At 47.7% G+C, this 20,748-nt stretch overlaps 1 protein-coding gene across 4 annotated transcripts in view; it reads right to left on the bottom strand.

The window, feature by feature from the left end:
* LOC117355233 (zinc finger protein 271-like) overlaps positions 1 to 20,748 on the bottom strand; it is a 906,970-nt gene that overhangs the window by 832,537 nt on the left and 53,685 nt on the right. The window contains exons 1-2 of one of the 4 annotated variants that reach the window (XM_033933518.1): positions 17,408 to 17,672; positions 16,868 to 16,994 (exon numbers count right to left, since the gene is read on the bottom strand). The exons of 2 other annotated variants lie outside the window; for them this stretch is intronic. In XM_033933518.1, coding sequence (XP_033789409.1) covers positions 16,868 to 16,994; positions 17,408 to 17,452 — 172 coding nt within the window. In that variant the 5' untranslated portion in view covers positions 17,453 to 17,672. Of the gene's footprint in view, positions 1 to 16,867; positions 16,995 to 17,407; positions 17,681 to 20,748 lie in introns of those variants that run through there. One more of the 4 variants, XM_033933504.1, reaches the window with a different exon arrangement.

The following is a 20,748-nucleotide window of genomic DNA, read 5'->3' as shown; positions in this document are numbered from 1 at the left end:
ACATACACAACATCAAATACAAATACAATACAAATATGAATATATAAATAGCAAATAGAGAATAAATAGAAAGATGGTATACAGGGTATGCTCTATCCAAGGCTCAAAAAAAGCACAAAGTAAAGTAGAGCAAATACTTAGCTGAAAGGTCCAATGAACTTAGTAGAAGAGTGACCCGACCATCCTGGAATCAAATCAGTTCAATAACGTGACAAAGTTCAAATCCAATCAAGAACTGAAGTGCTGATGTGTAGTGATAACTTCAATACTGTGCAATATCATGTGCAAAATCATTCCAATTCATTCCGAAGATGTAGAAAAGTCAAAATCCAGAGTAGGAAAGTGCTGTGAAATTGGTATCAAAGACGTTCCACATTCATCCAGACAAAAAACAGGGCCTGGACGGCAACAAAGTTCCTAGCCCTTCCTCAACACAGGCCGTGTTTCGATAAGGTCTTTATCAAGAGGAGAAACAGAGCTACAAAGTAAAATATGCAAACACTCATATACAAAAACGAAAACAAACAAACAATTTAATGCCAAGAAATGTAAGGTCATGCATTTGGGCTGTAAAACCTGAGGGAACGGTACAGTTTAGAGGGTGAAGAACTTATGTGCACAACGGAAGAGCGGGACTTGGATATGATTGTATGTGATGATATTAAGGTGGCCAAATAGGTTCAAAAGGTGACAGTGAAAGCTGGAAGGAGGCTAGGTTGCATAAGGAGAGGTATGAAGACAGCCAATCAAGTGGAGAAAGCTTCATCCAAGGCTAGACAAATGCTAGGTTGCATCCGGAGAAGTTTTGTCAGCTGAAAGCCCGAAGTGGTAATGCCGCTGTACAGGTCCATGGTGAGACCACATCTGGAATATTGTGTTCAAATTTGGAGGCCACACTATCAAAAGGATGTGCTGAGAATGGAATCGGTTCAGCGAATGTCCATTAGGATGGTCTCAGGCCTCAAGGATCTCCCATATGAAGAACGTCTAGGTAAGTTGCATCTATACACTCTCGAGGAACGCAGAGAGAGGGGAGACATGATAGAGACGTTCAAATATGTTACTGGCCGTATTGAGGTGGAAGAAGACATCAGTGTTCTCCCTAGGGCCTTTCAGCTGGGCAGTCCGCCCGGGTAATTTAGATGACCGCCCAGCTAAATTCTGCTGCCTCCGCTGCTGCTCAACATAAAAAAAAAAAAGCCGGCTTGAAGATTTCACCTTAGCCCGTAGCGAACTTATGCTCCGGGGCTTTAACGCGTGTGTGCCGGCTTCCCTTCTCTTCCCTCCAAAACCGGAAGTTATGTCCGGGGGGGGGGATGAGGGAAGAGAAGGGAAGCCGGCACGCAAGTTAGATCCCTGAAGCATAAATTCACTATGGGCTAAGGCGGGAGACAGGTCAGTGAAGTTTTCCATTTGCTCTTCTTGCTGCCGGGTCCTGCCTACTTTCAGTTTCCGCGAAGGCAGGACCCGGCAGCATTTCCCCCAATCGATTGTGATCTTGGACCGATCAGCCTTCTTCTCCGACGGCAGAATTGACATCGGGGAGAGGAATGCTGGTCAGCCCGAAGTAGGGAGAGTTTGGGGGAGGGGCAGCGGCCAGCGGCTTTGGGGCCTGTTCCCCTATGGCAGTGACATTGGCAGTGGCTTGGGGGAGGGCAAGGAGAAAGAAAGTAAGAGGGCAGGAAGAGAAACAGAAAAAAAGAAGGGGGCATGAAGAGAGAAAGGGGGCAGGAAGAGAGAAAGAAAGAAATGGCAGGAAGAGAGGAAGAAAAAGTTGGGGGGAGGGGAATGAGGTCAAGAGGAGAGGAAGCATTTAGGCTGAAAGAAGGGAAGAAAGATTGGATGCACAGTCAGAAGAAGAAAGTGCAACCAGGGACTCATGAAATCACCAGACAATAAGGTAGGAAAAATGATTTTATTTTAAATTTACTGATCAAAATGTGTCTGAATTTATATCTGCTGTCTATATTTTACACTATGGTCCCCTTTTACTAAACCGCAATAGCGATTTTTAGCGCAGGGAGCCTATGAGCATCAAGAGCAGCGCTGGGCATTCAGCACAGCTCCCTGCACTAAAAACTGCTAACGTGGTTTAGTAAAAAGGGAGGGGGGTATATTTGTCTATTTTTGTATGGTTGTTAGTGAGGTGACAGTGCATAGAGTCATCTGCTTTGACCTCTTTGAGAAAACCCCGGAATAGGAATGATTATTAACATTTTCTCTGCGTACAGTGTGCTTTGTGGTTTTAAAAAAATTTTTTATTGTTGGTAGATCATTTTGACTTGGTCATTTTAAAAGTAGCTCGCAAGCCCAAAAAATAGCCAATGGTAAACTTCAGAGGGTTGTGGTTAACGGTACCCTCTCTAAAAAGTCAGAAGTGACAAGTGGAGTACCGCTCCTTTTCAACTTATTCATAGGGGACCTGACTCAGGGGCTTCAAGGTAAAATAACACTATTCGCCGACGACGCCAAACTAGGTAACATAGTGAGCGGCTCCGATTTACACGATAGTATGACGCAGGACCTGTTTTTGTTGGAACGTTGGTCATCTACCTGGCAGCTGGCATTTTCTCTGCGTACAGTGTGCTTTGTGGTTTTAAAAAAATTTTTTATTGTTGGTAGATCATTTTGACTTGGTCATTTTAAAAGTAGCTCGCAAGCCCAAAAAATAGCCAATGGTAAACTTCAGAGGGTTGTGGTTAACGGTACCCTCTCTAAAAAGTCAGAAGTGACAAGTGGAGTACCGCTCCTTTTCAACTTATTCATAGGGGACCTGACTCAGGGGCTTCAAGGTAAAATAACACTATTCGCCGACGACGCCAAACTAGGTAACATAGTGAGCGGCTCCGATTTACACGATAGTATGACGCAGGACCTGTTTTTGTTGGAACGTTGGTCATCTACCTGGCAGCTGGGCTTCAACGCCAAGAAATGCAAGGTATCCATATTCAAGTTTCATCACGGTGGTCTGGTTTTGGCTCCAGTATTTGTCACTTCCGTTCACCAGGTCTGGCTATCCGTTATCATCTCATATTTTAAAGACTCACTCATTATAATTAGTGGTGATCCACATGTCTCTTTGTAATGGACATGTCCGATTTTAGCATTTGGATCTTAGTACTACGGGTTTGGTCTTTTCTGGTTTCCTTGCTATAGTCTGCTTTTCGTCTGGAGTCTTTTGAGTTTAGAATTACATTTTATGACGTATTTTTGTGGTTATAATTGTATGACATGTCTAAATCGGTCAAGTTATCCATTCTTTCTATTATTTTTTGTCCCCTCATAAAGTGGCAGACCGCCCCGGGTGCCAGCCCTAGGGGGGTACACAGCCGGCTGGATCCAGAACCTTCCAAGCTACTCTAAATGGCACCTGCACCTCAGCATGGCTGCCGTACTTATTCTGAAGCAGAGTCGGCAGCCGCACTGAAGTGCAGGAAGGTCCCACGATGACTGCATTTGCCGCCTCTGCCTCCGGAAGACGTAAGTGACGTCGGAAGAGGAGGACCGGCAGTTGCAGTCATTGTGGAACCTTGCTGCAATTCCCTGTATCTGCCGGCCCACCCCCTCCAACATCACTTATATCTTCCAGAGGCAGAGGCAACAGAAGCAGTCATCATGGGACCTTGCTGGTTTGGAGGGAGAGAGGAGTATAGAAGGGTGGTGGAGGGAGAAAAAGGAGGTCAGGGTGGTATGGAAGGGTGGTGGAGGAAGAGAAAGGGGACAGATGCTGATGGAATTGGTGTGCAGGGAAAGGAGAGAGAGACATAAGGGGGAAGGATACTGGATGGAATTGGGTTGGAGGGAAAGAAAGGGAGCAGATGCTGATGGAAGTGGGGGGGAAGGGAGAGGAGAGAGTGAAATGCCAGACCATGGGGGTGTGGGAGAGGGAAGGGAAGAAGAGGAGAGAGATGCCAGACCATTGAAGGAGGGAAGGGAAGAAGATGGATGCCAGAATAATAGGAGTGAAGGGAGAGATGGAAGGGAAATACAAGGAGAGAAGATGCCATATAGAAGGGGCAGAAAGAGGGTGGACAGTGGATGAAAGGAAGAGATTGTCAAGACTATGAGGAAAGCAGAAACCAGAGAAGACAATGTAGAAAAAAATTATATTTATTTATTTTTTTGCTTTAGGGGAGATGCATCGCTGTTTCTGTGGTGTTGCATTGTATGCAGAGTCCAGCTTCTTGGTGGTTCAATTTAACCTTTGTCTACGTTTTTCTATTTTATCCCCCCTTTTACAAAACTGTACAGCGTTTTTTTTAGCACCGGCCATGGTGGTAATTGCTCAGAATTCTATGAGAGTCTGAACTGTTACCACCATGGCTAAAAACCACATTACAGTTTTGTAAAAGGGAGAGGGGTTAGTTTGTGATTACACATTCCATACTAGGCGAAGGTGTGTTCGAAAGACATGGTTTTCAGTTAGGATTAATTGTGTAGGATTGATCTGTACTAGTCTGACTTGTTTAGTTTTACAATGGGTGTATTGATGTACTGCTCACTGCAATATGTAAGATGCTGCCTTTTCCTAGGTACACTCTTGTGTGATGTGTGGATTATTACTAAAAATCATGTTTTTCATACAGATGGGGGGTGTCAAAAAATGATGGGCCTCGGTTGTCACATATGCTAGGTATGCCACTGCCTTCATAGTTTATATCTAATCCACAAGCCTGCTTTTAGGACCTACAGGGTATGTATCCCTCCGATTCATGACAATTTCACTTCTCATGTTATCTTATCCATTCTTTTTATTATACAACTGCCCAGATAAGCATCATTCTTTGACGTGATTGGACCTTGAAAACTAACGGGAACAGTGTTCTTCTCCCCAGAAATTTTTTCCAGCCATGAAAAACATTTGCTCCGTTTACTGTGCCGGAGTTAAAAAAGTTTGAGAGACGCTGCTCTATACCATTTGAAAGAGGGCAAATATCTAATTCTTCTAGAATTGGATACTTCTTAAATTTAACATATATATTATGGAACAAGTGTCAAACCTTAAGAAAGGCAGTCATATTGAGCATTGGAAAATAACTAATACAAATAGTACACATTTAGGGCTCCTTTTACTAAGCTGCGATAGCGGTTTTACTGCATGCTTAGCTCACGCAGAATTGCCGCACAAGCTAGACGCTAACGCCAACATTGAGCTGGCGTTAGTTCTAGCCGTGTAGCGCGGCAATTCTGCACACGCTAAAAACGCTATTGCAGCTTAGTAAAAGGAGCCCTTAATTTTCCCCACCACCAAATTTCCCTGTCCCCCCCCCCCCCCCCCCGGCTACTTTTTCATGCCACCCACATGGAAAAAATTTCTGGGGAGAACACTGGACATCTTTTTCCTCACAGGACCTACGGCGACAAGAGGGCATCTGCTAAAAATCAGGGGTGGAGATTTCATGGTGACACTAGGAAGTATTTCTTCACCGAAAGGGTGGTTGATCGATGGAATGATCTTCCACTTCATAATAATAATAATAATAATAATAACTTTATTCTTATATCCCGCCTGTAATCTTGCGATTTCTAGGCGGTTTACAATAAACTAAACTGTAAATACAATCAAGAGAAGTTTTACATACAGCGAATTAGAGAGTATAGCAGTGTATATCTCGTACAACTACTTAAAGAGTATAGCATTGTACATCTGATAACATTAGTAATGTTAACGTCAGTTTGTGTGTTGCAAGGCCAGGAAGCGCCAAGTTGTTTACACAGAAGTAGAAATATTCCGTAAGTTCATATAGTGTTCATGTTTAGTGATTAGGGGTTTGGGGTTAACAGTTGCAAGTTCAGGTGTGTGGTGATGTTACGAGGGGGGTTGATGTTCCGGTTCGTTACCTAGGTATTTCAAGAATAGGTAAGTTTTTAGGTGTTTTCTGAATTCTTCATAGTTGTTTGTGTGCGCAATTAGTTTTTCTAGGTCTTTACCCCATATGGCAGCTTGATATGATAGCAGTTGTTGATGGTGTCTCTTATATTTGCACCCTCTAGCCGGTGGGGAGATAAATTTCATGTGTGTTTTTCTTTCATGTCTGTTGGTTCAGGTAGTAGAGGGTTCAGGTAGTAGAGGGCAACAACGTGCTCGATTTTAAGAATAAATGGGATAAACATGTGGGTTCACTTCGAGGAAGTGCTTAGGGGGGTGGGTTATTCGAGTGGGCAGACTTGTTGGGCCGATGGCCCTTTTCTGCCGTCATACTCTATGTTTCTATGTATTGATGCCCTGTATGAGACTTTGAGACCTCATTTAGAATATTGTCTACAATTCTGGAGGCCGCACCTTCAAAAAGATATAAAAAGGATGGAATTGGTCCAGAGGAAGGCTACTAAAATGGTGTGGGGTCTTCATCTTAAGGTGTATGGTGACAGACTAAAGATCTCAATCTGTTTACTTTGGAGGAAAGGCGGGAGAGGGGAGATATGATAGAGACGTTTAAATACCTACATAATGTAAATGCGCATGATTCAAGTTTCTTTCATTTGAAAGGAAACTCTGCAATGAGAGGTCATAGGTTGAAGTTAAGAGGTTATAGGCTCCGGAGTAATCTATGGAAATACATTTTTACAGAAAGGGTGGTAGATGTGTGGAATAGTCTCCCGGAAGACGTGGTGGAGACAGAGACTGTGTCTGAATTCAAGAGGGCCTGGGATAGGCACTTGGGATCTCTTGGAGAAAGAAAGAGATAATGGTTACTGCAGATGGGCAGACTAGATAGGCCATTTGGCCTTTAGCTGCTATCATGTTTCTACGTTTGATGGAGAACCAAGCTCGATTCGGTGTTCAGAGTGTAAACACTGGAGACACCAACTATGAGGGTAGGTTATAAAAATAGGCCTTTGGCACCTACAGCATTTCTTAAACCCTGTTGTAGGTTTCGACATGGAATGAAAAATCTCGTCGGCGAGATTAAACTCAATTGTGAAAACAAGAGACCTGCTAAGGAAAAAATCCCAAGGCCAAAGCCCAAGATTGAAGGAAAAGAAAAAATAAAAGAAGGTAAAATTATGGTCGTACCTGTTAATTTTCTTTCCTTTAGAAGCAGCAGATGAATCCAGAGACTAGTGGGTATAGCTCACATCGACCAGCAGGTGGAGATAGAGAACTGATTAACAGTTGGCCTTAAAGCCTGGTGTTCCCTCTGTTGATTCAGTTATGCACTTTGCCCAAGCATCCCGAAAGGAGCATGAGCCGCCACAAAACTCCATTCCAATAGAAAATGTGTCTTTCTCGTCTTCTTATTATTTGTTTTTTTTTTTTTTTTTTCAGCAATGAAATAATACACTTACCAACCATAGTCCCAACTAAACCAATCAACCAAACACCCTACACCCAGACAGTGCACTTGGGGAGGGGCTCTGGATTCATCTGCTGCTTCTAAAGGAAAGAAAATTAACAGGTAAGACCATAATTTTACCTTCCATAGCAAAGCAGCAGATGAATCCAGAGACTAGTGGGATGTAGCAAAGCAAACTCAAACTGGGTGGGACACCAATGCCGCCTCTGTCAGCACTGCAGCGCCAAAACTCGCCTCTGAACGGGCCGCTACATCTAACCGATAATGCTTTGAAAAAGTATTCCCCGACGACCAAGTGGCCGCCCGGCAAATCTCCTCTAAAGACATCCCCCCGGACTCCGCCCAAGATGTAGCCAAAGCCCGAGTGGAATGAGCATGAAGGTGCTCCGGTACCTTCTTCCCTGACAACACATACGCCGAAGCAATAGTGTCCTTGACCCAACGTGCAATGGACGCTTTAGACGCCGCCATCCCTTTGTTTTTACCCGCGAACGCGACAAAGAGATGGTCCGACCAACGAAAATCATTCGTCACCCCCAAATAATGGAGAAGCATACGGCGTACATCCAGTAGCCGTAAAGACAAAAATCGTTTCCCCCAATCCTCCTCCCGGAAGGATGGAAGGAACAAACTCTGGTTCACATGAAAGGAAGAAATAACCTTCGGCAGGAAGGACGGCACCGTACGCACCGACACCCCAGTCTCCGAAAAACGCAAAAAGGGCTCTCTGCAAGAAAGCGCCTGCAGTTCCGATACTCGCCTTGCTGAAGCCATCGCCACCAAAAAAACTGTTTTCAGTGTGACATCCTTCAAAGTGGCCGCTGACAGGGGCTCAAAAGGTGCCCCCTGCAACTTCCCAAGGACGAGTTTAAGGTTCCATGTTGGACAAATTCGCTTTACCGGCGGGCGGATATGGTGAACCCCCTTGAGGAAACGGACCACGTCCGGCTGCGACGCGAGAGCCGAGCGAGCCACCCGGCCCCTGTAACAGGCAATGGCCGCCACCTGAACCTTTAAAGAGTTATAGGCTAACCCTTTCTCTACGCCCTCCTGCAGGAAAGCAAGAATAGCCGGCAGAGAAGCCTTGAAGGGCGCAAATCCTTGGCGGCCGCACCATGCCTCAAACATCCTCCAGACTCTCGCATAGGAGGCTGACGTCGAAAGTTTCTTAGCTTTAAGCAGGGTGGCGATCACCCGTTCTGAATAGCCCTTCTTTTTTAGCCTTGACCGCTCAATAGCCAGGCCGTAAGACCAAAGCGGGCCGGCTCTTCCATCCATATTGGACCCTGAGTCAGTAAGTCCGGAGTTACCTGGAACGTTACCCGCTCGCCTACCGAAAACCGAATCAGATCTGCGTACCACGGCCAACGCGGCCAGTCCGGAGCCACCAGGATGACTCCGCCGCAAAAGCGAGAGATGCGCTGTAACACTCGACCTATCATGGGCCAAGGCGGGAACACATACAGAAGAGAATTCGGAGGCCATGGGAGAGCTAACGCATCCACCCCCTCCGATCCCGTTTCCTTGCGTCTGCTGAAGAACCGAGGCAACTTCGCATTGCGGGACGAGGCCATGAGATCCATCTCCGGCAACCCCCAACGACGGACTAGCAGGCCGAATGCTCGAGCAGACAACTCCCACTCGCCCGGATCCAGAAGATTTCTGCTGAGAAAGTCCGCTTGCACGTTTTCGTGACCTGCAATGTGTGCCGCCGACAGAAGCGGAACATGCCTCTCCGCCCATCGAAACAAATTCTTGCCTCTTCTGCCAACTGCGGACTCCGGGTGCCCCCCTGACGATTGACATAGGCGACCGCCGTGACACTGTCCGAAAAGATTCTGGTCGGCTTGTCCTGAATCAGTGACTGAAAAGCCTGCAGCGCCAGTCTGACCGCTCTTAATTCCAGCAAATTGATGGGCCACTGGGCCTCCTGGAAGGACCATATCCCCTGCACTGACGCCTGCAGGCACTGGGCCCCCCAGCCCCGCAGACTGGCATCCGTTGTGACCACCACCCAGTCCGGCGTGGCCAACGGCATGCCCCTCCAAAGATGTAACTCGTGGAGCCACCAGTGCATGCTGCGAGCTGCTCGACGACTCCAGGGGAGACGCACATTGTAGTTCAGAGAAGCTGGGGACCAGCGAGAGAGCAGAGACTGTTGTAAGGGCCTCATGTGGCTCCGCGCCCAGGGGACCACCTCCAGAGTCACCACCATGGAGCCCAGCACCTGTACATAATCCCACACTCGAGGTCTGGCCGACCCGAGAAGTAGACGAATCTGAGCCTGCAATTTCTCCCCCCGGTCTCGGGGTAGAAATACTTTCCCCAGAGCCGTGTCGAACCGCACCCCCATATGCACCAACGACTGCGACGGGGACAGAACACTCTTGGGAAAGTTGACAATCCACCCCAACGATTGGAGGAGAAAGATCACTCGCTGAGTCACCGCCAAACTCTCCTGTCTGGACGAGGCGCGGATTAACCAGTCGTCTAAGTAAGGGTGTACCCGAATTCCTTCATTGCGTAGAAAGGCGGCTACCACCACCATGACCTTGGAAAAGGTACGGGGAGCCGTTGCCAAGCCAAAAGGCATGGCCCGAAACTGATAATGCTGGCCTAGAATCGCAAACCGCAGATACCGCTGATGCGGAGGCCAGATCGGAATATGGAGGTACGCTTCTTTGAGATCGAGGGACGTGAGGAACTCTCCCGGTCTTACCGCCGCAATAACCGAGCGCACCGTCTCCATCCGGAAATGGCGAACACTGAGAAATCTGTTGACTCTTTTGAGATCCAGCACCGGTCTGAAGGACCCCCCCTTCTTTGGTACAATGAAGTAAAGGGAATATATACCTCGGCCTACCTCCTCCGGGGGCACCGGTACCACTGCCCCTAGTTTGAGCAGCACCTGAAGAGTCATACGGACCGCGTCTCCCTTGGCCGCCCCATGGCACGGGGACACCAAGAAAGAATCTACGACGGGAGAGGCGAACTCTAACTTGTACCCTTCTTGAACAATGTCCAACACCCACTGATCTGACGTGATTGTGGCCCACTCCGCCCGGAACGCCAAAAGGCGGCCCCCTAAGGGAAAGGCGGAGGGAGCCAAGCCCCCGTCATTGTGGAGTGCGATTGGCTGGGGTACGTGCTGACTGCCCTGAAGAGGGTCTCGTCGTACGAAAGGAACCCCTCTGCTGAAACCTTGGTCTCGAAGCAGAGGACGAACCAGATGCCGATCTGAAGAAAGGCTTACCAGACCTGGATCTCCGAACATCCCTGAAGCGCGGTCTAGACGATGAGGACCTCACCGGGGGCCTAGCCCTATCCTCCGGTAAACGTTGAGTTTTGGTATCCCCAAAATCTTTCACCAGTTTATCTAAATCTTCTCCAAACAATAAACCCCCTTTAAAAGGGAGTCTCACCAGCCGAAGCTTAGAAGCTGCATCGGCCGCCCAATGCCGGAGCCATAAGGATCTGCGAGATACTACCGAAAGAGACATCTGTTTCGCCGACGCCCTAATAATATCACATAAGGAGTCTGCCAAATAAGCCAAGCCGGACTCCAAATCCGCCAGCTCCGAAGGGACAGAACCCCCAGACTCCATTAAATTATCGGTCATTCCTTGCGACCACTGCAGACATGCTCGCGCCGCATAAGAACTGCAGATTGCGGCCTGCAAGGTAACCGCCGCTACTTCAAAGGACACTTTTAATGAAGATTCAATCTTCCTATCCTGCGCATCCTTCAACGTAACTCCCCCCTCCACCGGTAAGGTAGTCTTTTTGGTTACCGCAGCCACCAAAGCGTCCACCCTGGGTAATCTAAACTTATCCAGTTCAGCCGGGTCCACCGGATACAAGAGCCGCATGGCTTTTGCCACTCTTAAACTGGCCTCCGGCGTATCCCATTGCGCCGAGATCAGCTCCTGCATGGCTTCATGCACCGGAAAGGACTTAGGTGGTCTACAAGTACCTGCCATCAGGGGGTTACCTGATACCTCAGCATCTGCCTGAGAAATATTCAACCCCTGCAAAGCCTTTGAAATTAAGGAAGAAAGTTCTTCTCTATGAAACAGCCGGAGAGCGGACGGGTCATCCCCTTCCTGACCCGGGGGATCCCCTGCATCCCAATCCAGGACCTCCCCTTCCTCCAAAGATTCCGGAAGAGAAAAAGGGGACCTAGGCAGAACATCCTCTGCGTCCGCGGTCGCGAGCCTGCGTTTCTTTGCTACTAGCGACCGCCCCGGCGACCCTACCATACCCTCAGCCGGTCTGCCTGTCTTACCAGTTACCACAGCCGACGTCGAGGGCACCGGAAGGGACAAATCGACCACCGGCACCGGCGGGGCAGGCTGCGCGCCCTGTAACAAAAATGCCCGGTGCAGCAGCATAACAAATTCCGGCGAAAATGAGCCAAACGGAAGGGCCGATGAACCGCCCCGATCCGTGCCGGGGAGCGGGGCCGCGACCTCCGCTGGCGCTCCCAACTCCCCCACCGCCGCCGAACTCCCCACTGCCATGGAAGAGCCCTGCAGCAACTCTGACTCGCCCTCGCGTGCCGGGGACATCTCCCGTGCCTCCCTGACCCGGGAAATAGCAAGCTCACAAGCCTGCAAAAAGGCATCTTCTGCCGGTTCAGCCGCACACTCAGCAGAGCAAAGGCCCGACGGTGTTCTGCGCGTCCCACAGCGCGAACACCGCTGACCAGCTTCCGTTGCCATCCCGCGTTCCAGCACAGCTTTTTTTTTTTTTTTTTTTTTTTTTTCGTTTCACACGTGGCGAACGCCGCCGACTGCCGACTCCGCCCTCAACCAACCCTACATTCGGGAACGCGACACCCAAGCCACGAGGCAGGGAAAACACTCACCACTTTGCACCCGCTATCTCAGACGCCAGGATACAGCTGGTAAGTGTACTGAAAGCAAATGCAAAGACTGCAAACGCTCAGCACCAGACAGGAAGTAGACTCTTTTTTTTTTTTTTTGTACTGGAATGAAGAAAGAGAAAGAAGACTCTTGCAGGACTAACGAACCCCTCAATCACCCGGAGGGGAGGGTGGAGTAGGGACCTGGGAGGGCCCAAGTGTAACTCCTAAAGCCGGCACCACTCAGCCAGGCACCCCTGTCCTACTGAAGAGAACTAGTCTCAACAGAGGAAGTCCACCGAACACCAATATCACCGGCAGCAGCCAGAATCCAGGAGCTAAAGAGTTAGCTCAGTCCCTGCTGGGAGATAGAGCAAAACTGAATCAACAGAGGGAACACCAGGCTTTAAGGCCAACTGTTAATCAGTTCTCTATCTCCACCTGCTGGTCGATGTGAGCTATACCCACTAGTCTCTGGATTCATCTGCTGCTTTGCTATGGAAACATTTTATTCTTTTTTTTTTTTTTTTAAAGAAAATGAAAGTCAAGATAGCATGAAAAAGAAAAATAAGAAAATAAAACAAATGCAAGAGTAGGAAGGCAATGCAGACTGAACAGAATCCAGTCAAAAAGGTACTTCGATCCACGGAAAACGAAGAACTGAGGTACTGTGAGCCTCATCGGGCGGGAAGGCAGTCGCGCATGTGCAGTGCGGGCAGTCACAAAGTTTCTTAAAAATTAAAGTGACAGTTCACTTGTCATACTGTCCGTACCGGGCTCCATGGTTGACGTCTCCCATATGTGAAAATATGCTGCCTGCTTGTCCTAGGATAATGAAAGATTAGGTTCTTACCTTTGCTAATCTTTTTCTTGTAAGTCCAACCTCTGTTCCTGGACAAGAGGGTTATGCATCCCATGTCTTGAGACTGCTTGTAGGAAGCCTCATTTACATTATTTTTCCCCTCTTACCTCAGGACTGCCCTAAAGACTCCAGTTCGTTCAAAAGGAGACAGTTAACACCTGTAGAGGAGATAGACCAAATGGAGGGGTACAGGGACACTCCCCAACAAATAAGTCTAAGCTGCTCATAACATGAAAGTCAAAGCAATCATCAACAATTGAAACAGGTTATTAAACAGTGTACGGTAAATCTGAAAGAAACTCTGCTACAAGGAGACACAACCTGCACTAACAGAGGAAAGTGTCACAGCTAGGGACCCCAAGGCAAAGTGCATAACACCTCCAGCTTACCAATACTTATCAAGGTAAACAATCGGCCAATCAGCAACTCCCAGGAGGAGGATGCTTTTGGTTCCTCTGTTTTGACAGCAGGCTCATCAGTCCCACCCCAACTCCACAGCATGGATTTACACAACAGTAAATTAGCAAAGGTAAGAACTAGATGTCTGCACGGGAACGGGAATCGCGGGAATCCAGCGGGTCCCGCGGGAATCCCCCCTAACCCACGAGACTCCCACGGGAACCCCCCTCTGGCCCACGGGACTCCCACGGAGATGGAAGGCTTTGGAAGAGGGTTCGTCCATATAATATAATGGAAACGTCAGCCTTAGTAAAAGAGGGGGTTTATAAGTTAATTACCCGAACAGAAAACAAAAAAAGGGTTCCACCAAAGAGATTCCACAAGGAAAACAGCAGCGCAAACACAAAAGAAACTGTGGAATTGATGATCCTGTCAGAAGTAATTGCTGCTTTTTATGGGGGCGGGCGGGGATGGAGGTAATTCCTTGCGGGGATGAGTGGGGATGGAGAGGATCCTGATGGGGACAGGTGGGGACAGAGAGGATCCTGGCGGGGACGGAAAGGATCCTGGTGGGGACGGGCGGGGATGGGTGGGATTTCTGTCCCCGTGCAACTCTCTATAAGAACATAATCTTTCGTTCTTGTACAACCCCGCTCTATTCCTGTACAGTTAGGGTGGGACTGATGAGCCTGCTGTCAAAACAGAAGAACCAAAAGCAGCATCCTGCTTAGCCGCCACATTGATTCTGTAAAACTTGGTAAAGGTGGCAAGGTGGACCAGGTAACAGCACATCTCCAAAGAGATTGACGACGACTCTACTCAAGAGGAGGAAATGCCTCTAGTAGAACGAGCCCTCATAGAAAGAGGGGGCTTCTTTCCAGTGGCAATGTAGACAGATGAAATAGCGGATTTTGAAGCTGGCCTACGCTTAAAGGCAGGACCCACCAGTACTAACAGGTGGGCAGAAACCCAAAACTCGTTCTTCACCTCCGTGCCGCAACAAAAGCCGATGCACATCCAGCGAATGCAACACTCGGTCCTGCTTTCTAGAATCTGAGGAAGTAAAAGTGGGCAGCCAGACCTCCTGGTTGATGTGGAAACTAGAGATCACTTTCGAGAGAAAGGAGGGAACACACATGAATCTGTAATCCAAAGAAAAGAATCTCTGCAGGTTAAAGCCTGAAGCTGATGGCTTTAGGCTGAAGTAACGGCCACTAGGAGAACTATCTTAACAGCAAAATCCATTAAGGACACCTGCTCCAGAAACTCATAGGGCAGAAAAGCCTGCAATTGGAGAACTGGATTGAGATTCCAAGTTGGACAGGGTAGCCATAGTCTAAGAAACCAGACGTCCAGATGAGCATCTAAAGAGCCTCTCAGAGACTTCGGACTCAAACAAGAAAGACCGGCAATCTGAGCCCCCAGAGAGCTGACGGCCAGGCCTTTTTTCAGAGGTATCAACATCAAAATTGGATCCTCATGCTTCTGGACACACCACGCTTGATAACATCTCCAAGCCTTCACATAGGCTGCCACAGTAGTGGTGCACTTGTGGTACGAAGGTCTTTTTTCTCCACATTTTTGATAGTGGGTTTCTTGCCCTCTACAGAAGAGAGTATATTGTGTATTATATAAAGTGATTTCAGGTGACTACTCTGTCCTGTCCATATTTTTCTATTTTTAAGGGTAATTGAACTCGCCTATTATTATACTGTTACCCAATTTGCCACCTTTCTTAATCTCTGTAAGCATTTCTAAATCAGTCAGTTCATTTGGCCCTGGGAGATGGTAGTACAGCCCTATTAGTATACTCCTTCCCTTCAAACATGGAGTTTCTATCCATAAGGATTCCACACTTCTCTCCGTTTCATGAAGAATGTTTATTTTGTTTGACCCAGTTCTTTCTTTAAGATATAGCACAACCCCTCCTCTCTCCAATTTAATCCACTCTTATCACTGCGACATAATTTGTACCCTGATAACAGTGGCCCAGTGATTGTCCTCCTTCCACCAGTCTCAGAGATGCCTATTATCTTCCTCTTCATTTTGTGCTAATGTCATTGAGACTTGAGAATGCTACTGTGAAAGAGACATTCTGGGGGGATTTGCTAAAATCTGCAATCGTCACTAAACCAGGTTTAGTGACGATCACTGCTAACCAACCCGATTCACTAAACGGCCCACCGCATATTTTTCCCCTCGATCGCCCATTTTCCGATCCAATCCAACCTGGGGACACCAGAAAGTATTTCTTCACCGAAAGAGTGGTTGATCATTGGAACAAGCTTCCAATACAGGTAATCAAGGCCAACAGCGTGCCAGATTTTAAGGGTAAATGGGATGCCCATGTGGGATCCTTAAGAGGGTGGCGTTAAAATGTGCTGTTAAGATGGGTCATTAGGAGAGGGATCTCCAGGAGAGCAGACTCAGGGGGGTGGGTCTGTGAAGTGGGCAGACTTGATCGGCTATGGCCCTTATCTGCCGTCATTTTTCTATGTTTCTAACCTATGCAAATTAGTAAAACTCCATGCAAAACAGCCAACCAATTGATTCACTTATATTGCTTGGCTATTTACCATTGGTTTTTACTGATCCTAAACCCTGATGGCTGTAGACCTGTCAGTAACTGTGTTACCGACAGGTCTGCCTATAGTTTTTTCAAATATCTGTTCCATTAAAAAGAAAAAAATCCCCCCACCGCCTGCCCTCCCCCAATGACTCCCAACAATAGTGCAGCCCCCCACCCCAGACAAATGCAGCGACCCACCCGAACCTAAAATAAAGGGCAGGAAGGATGACCACTCCCTCCTGACATAAAGGACCTCCCCCCTACCCTTTCCCCCCCAAAAAACCGCAGGAGGATGCCCACTCCCTCCTGCCCCCGGAGGTCCCCCTCCCGGCCCCCCTGTGCCCCGTACTTTAAAAGTTGGGAGATTAGATTATTGTGCATGTTCTTCTGTAGACCACTTAGTTTTAGGCAGTCTATAAGTTTTTAAAATAAAGAAAATAATACAAAGAAACAGAAGTTGGTGAGGATTTCTTGTATTACTCTTATCATATGGCGATCCTGGAGATAATTCTGCAGCTTTTGGAGCAGTTCACTGTCAGACAATGTTATAAACTGAGCAGAGATCGATGACCACAACACCTTACTTTTTGCTGGACTCAAAGACCGCTTCTAGGTACAATGTAATCTTCTGCAGCCAGATTCTGATCATTTGGGCTACTCTGACCCTGGATTTTAGGTCTTCTTCGAGAAATAGAGAATAATCTGTTTCTGATTCCAAAGGGAGAAAACATGTAGGACACACAAGATGGTGTTATGGTCCCTCATGCTGTCAGCTTAAGATAGAGATTAGAACAGAGATCCAGATCACTTGGAAGTTTCTGGAGCAAAGGAGAGCAGAAAATTATGTCATATTAGTTGAATATTTTAGTCCTTACCTAGGGAGAGCAGAGTCTCATAATTCTCCTTCATCACCTCCCTATAAAGCTCCTTCTGCCCTTCATCTAAGTATTCCCACTCCTCCTGGGAGAAAGAGACAGCCACGTCCTCAAACTTCACCTGCATCTGAAACACAAACCAGAAATACCCTCAGCACCTTCTGCATCACCATCAGCCATCATTGTAGACCTGGTGCATGTATGTTACTTAGTGTGCAACTGCAAGAGGAGGCGAAGTGACCTATAGTGGAACTTAGGAAGTCAAATGTAATAACCTACTGGGTTGAGAATGAAGGGAGAATGCAGGTGAGGAGTGGCCCCTTTGAAGGGAGGACAAAAGCATTGACAAATTCCTCCATCCTCTCTTTTCTTCTTCCTCTCTTTCTTTCTTCTCCCTTTTCCCCTTCAGCCATTATTGTAGACCTGGTGGTCCCTTAATCCTCCATTGCCCCCTTGGAGTGTGGTGGTGTCATTCCAAGTCCCCTCCCCCCATCTTGCCCCTCCCCCTGCCAGGAAAAGTGGGGGAGGGGGAGCTCCTACCTGAGCAGAAGCACCTGCAGCCATTTCCATCTGGGCTTTGGACATTTGGGGCTCCTTTTCCTCTACTTCAGGGTTTGGAAGAGAGAGAAAGGCAGAAGCTGAAAGAAACTGGGCACTTGAGGCTCCAGCAAAAGATGGACGACTGTGTACTTCCGGCCAGATGCCGTTGACATCACAAAGGGGGCGGAGCGCCACTGACGGAATCCCCTAGACAACGCTCTGCAGCTGCAGCGTCTCCGTCTCCTCCTTTTCCCGCCCCCAGGGAAAGTCTGATCAATCAGCAGCGGATTGCAGCTGAAACTCCTCCTCCTTTCTCCCTTATCCGTGCTAGGGGGCGGACCCTTCCGCTCCAGGAACCATCCTGGCCAATCAGCACTAAAAGGGGCAGAGTCAGAAGACCGTCCGTCACTCACCGGGATCAGCTATAGTGTGAAGCTCCGCCCCCTCCCTTGTGACGTCTCCCGCTCCAAATCTTTCTCCTCGGCTCCTCCCCCAATTCCTTTCTAATCCTGAGGGAGGAGATTCCCCCCAACACACACTGGGAGAACCAAGACTGGGAATGATGTGGGGAAATGTGTCCCTGTCCCTGAGAGCTCAGTCCCTGTCTGATCCCATCCGCTCAAGCCTCTAATAGTTATCATTTTCTACTGAACTTATCTTTTATTAAAGCAGGAAAAGAAACTCTATTCTGTACAATTGTCATTTTATAAATCACATAGAATAGAGAACAAATAGTTGAAAGGTATTAAGTAGAAGAAAATCGATTCCAGAGACAGGAAAATGGTAAAAGCAGAGGCTGAGGGTGGTAGATTCAAGAGTAATGTTAGGAAATTCTTCTTTACGGAGAGGGTGGTGGATGCCTGGAATTCGCTCCCAAGGGATGGTTCAAACAAGTGTGGGATGAACACAGAAAATAATGGTATACATTGAAGGAACTGGGAAGACTTGCACGGTCTGTGTCTCTATAACAGTGTTTTTCAACCTTTTTTGGGCAAAGGCACACTTGTTTCATGAAAAAAATCACGAGGCACACCACCATTAGAAAATGTTAAAAAATTTAACTCTCTGCCTATATTGACTATATATAAAGTAATTCTCTTGAATAGGAATCAAATAAACACAAAGAAAGTATTTTATAATTACTTTATTATGAAATATTAAGTAAACAGAATAGTGAAAAATTATAAAATACTTTATTCAGTGCGAAACCTGGGCCTGTTTGGCTGAACACAAAGCTGATATTCTGGCTGGAATCGAAGAAAGACACACACGTAGCTCTTCGTCAACAGCTCTCAGTCTCTCTCTGTATTTGGTTTTTATAGCATACAAAAATAGACAAATATACCCTCCATCCTTTTTATTAAACCACAATAGCAGTTTTTAGCGCAGGGAGCTGCGCTGAATGCCCAGCGCTGCTCTTGACACTCATAGGCTCCTGCGCTAAAAACCACTATTGCGGTTTAGTAAAAGGGGACCATATTGTAAAATATAGACAGCAGATATAAATTCAGAACTGTGCATAGTAAGTGAAGGGAAGTTTTCATCTCTGGGAATTTACCCAGTTAACTATTAAGTTATTTGGGCAAATTCCTTTGAAAACTGTGGTAATACTGCCTCCACTTTGCTAAATTAAAAATAAAATCATTTTTCCTACCTTGTCTGGTGATTTCTGGTTGCACTTTCTTCTTCTGACTGTGCATCCAATCTTTCTTCCCTTCTATCAGCCTGTATGCTTTCTCTCCTCCACACCTCATTCCCTCCCCCAACTTTTTCTTCCTCTCTCCCTGACCTTTCTTTCTTTTTTTCTGTTTCTCTTCTTTCCTTCTGTTTCCCTGCCTGCTCCCTTTCTTTCTTTCTCCCTGCCGTTCCCCAAGCCACTGCCACTGCCATCGGGGAACAGGACCCACCAATGGATAACAGGCCCCAAAGCCGACGCCGACGCATGCTCTCCCTGACGTCAATTCTGCAATCGGAGAGGAAGTTCCGCCCAGCCAGGCAGCGATTGGCTGGCCCGAACTTCCTCTCCAACTGCAGAATTGACGTCGGGGAGAGGAAGACTGTTCGGCTCGATAGATTAGATCGCCAAGACAAAGTGAGTCCTGGGTGATCGACTCACTTTGCCTTGGCGAGCTACTGGCGCCCCTGCCTCAGGCCCCCTGTCAGCTCCGGGCCCGGCGGCCCTGCGGCACACCAGGCAACATCTCGCGGCACACTAGTGTGCCGCGGAACAGCGGTTGAAAAACACTGCTCTATAAGACCGTTTGCTTGCAGGAGGGCTAGAATGGTTTAGATCAGTGGTTCTTAAATTCTTCAAGCCAAGTACCCCTGCCCAAGCTCTGCCCCTGTCCCCATCCCCCAATAATAGTACTACCGTGTTTCCCCAAAACTAAGACAGTGTCTTATATTCATTTTGGACCCCCAAAAAATGCACTCAGTCTTATTTTCGGGTAGGGCTTGATCCTCTCTCCCTTCCTCTCCACCCCAATTCTTCCTCCCCCTCTCACCCATCCCCTTATGCTTTCTCTCAGCAGCATTTTTCTATCCCTTCCATCCCCCTATGTAGCAGAACCCTTGCCCAGCTTCCATCCTTCCTTTCCTCCCTCTCTCCCATCCCTTGTGCAGCAGAACCCTTGAGCACCCAAATCCTGCCACCAAGCAGCCGAACTGCCGAACCCCCGCTGCCCCTCTATCCTTCTATACGAATCCTGCCGACCACGAGCCATACCTTCCTCCAGAGCAGCGTCAAGCCAGCACCACTCTAAACAGGCTGATTCACAGCCTTCTCACCAGGGAATTCCCTCTGCCATCAGATTACATCATCAGTACCGCAGCACATGGAAGGCCCTGTGTCCGTTTGGTTAACTACCAACCGAGTACCCACATGCAAGCTCCACCACAGACCCCACCCCCTAATAGTAGTACTAATTGTAATATAAGAACATAAGAATTGCTGCTGCTGGGTCAGAGCAGTGGATCATCGTGTCCAGCAGTCCGCACCCGCGGTGGCCCCTAGGTCAAAGACCAGTGCCCTGAGACCAGTCCTACCTGCGTACGTTCCGGTTCAACACAAACTTGTCTAATTTTGCCTTGAATCCCTGCAGGGTGCTTTCCCCTATAACAGACTCCAGAAGAGCATTCCAGTTTTCTATCACTCTCTGGGTGAAGAAGAACTTCCTTACGTTTGTACGGAATCTATCCCCATTTCACTTTAGAAAGTGCCCTCTCGTTCTCCCTACCTTGGAGAGGGTGAACAACCTGTCTTTATCTACTAAGTCTATTCCCTTCAGTATCTTGAATATTTCAATCATGTCCCCTCTCAGTCTCCTCTTTTCAATGCACTG

Source organism: Geotrypetes seraphini, chromosome 2 (genome assembly GCF_902459505.1).
Source record: "Geotrypetes seraphini chromosome 2, aGeoSer1.1, whole genome shotgun sequence".
Classification (NCBI taxonomy): domain Eukaryota; kingdom Metazoa; phylum Chordata; class Amphibia; order Gymnophiona; family Dermophiidae; genus Geotrypetes; species Geotrypetes seraphini.
Note: the sequence above shows the minus strand (reverse complement) of the source record. Positions and strands in the feature narration are given on the sequence as shown.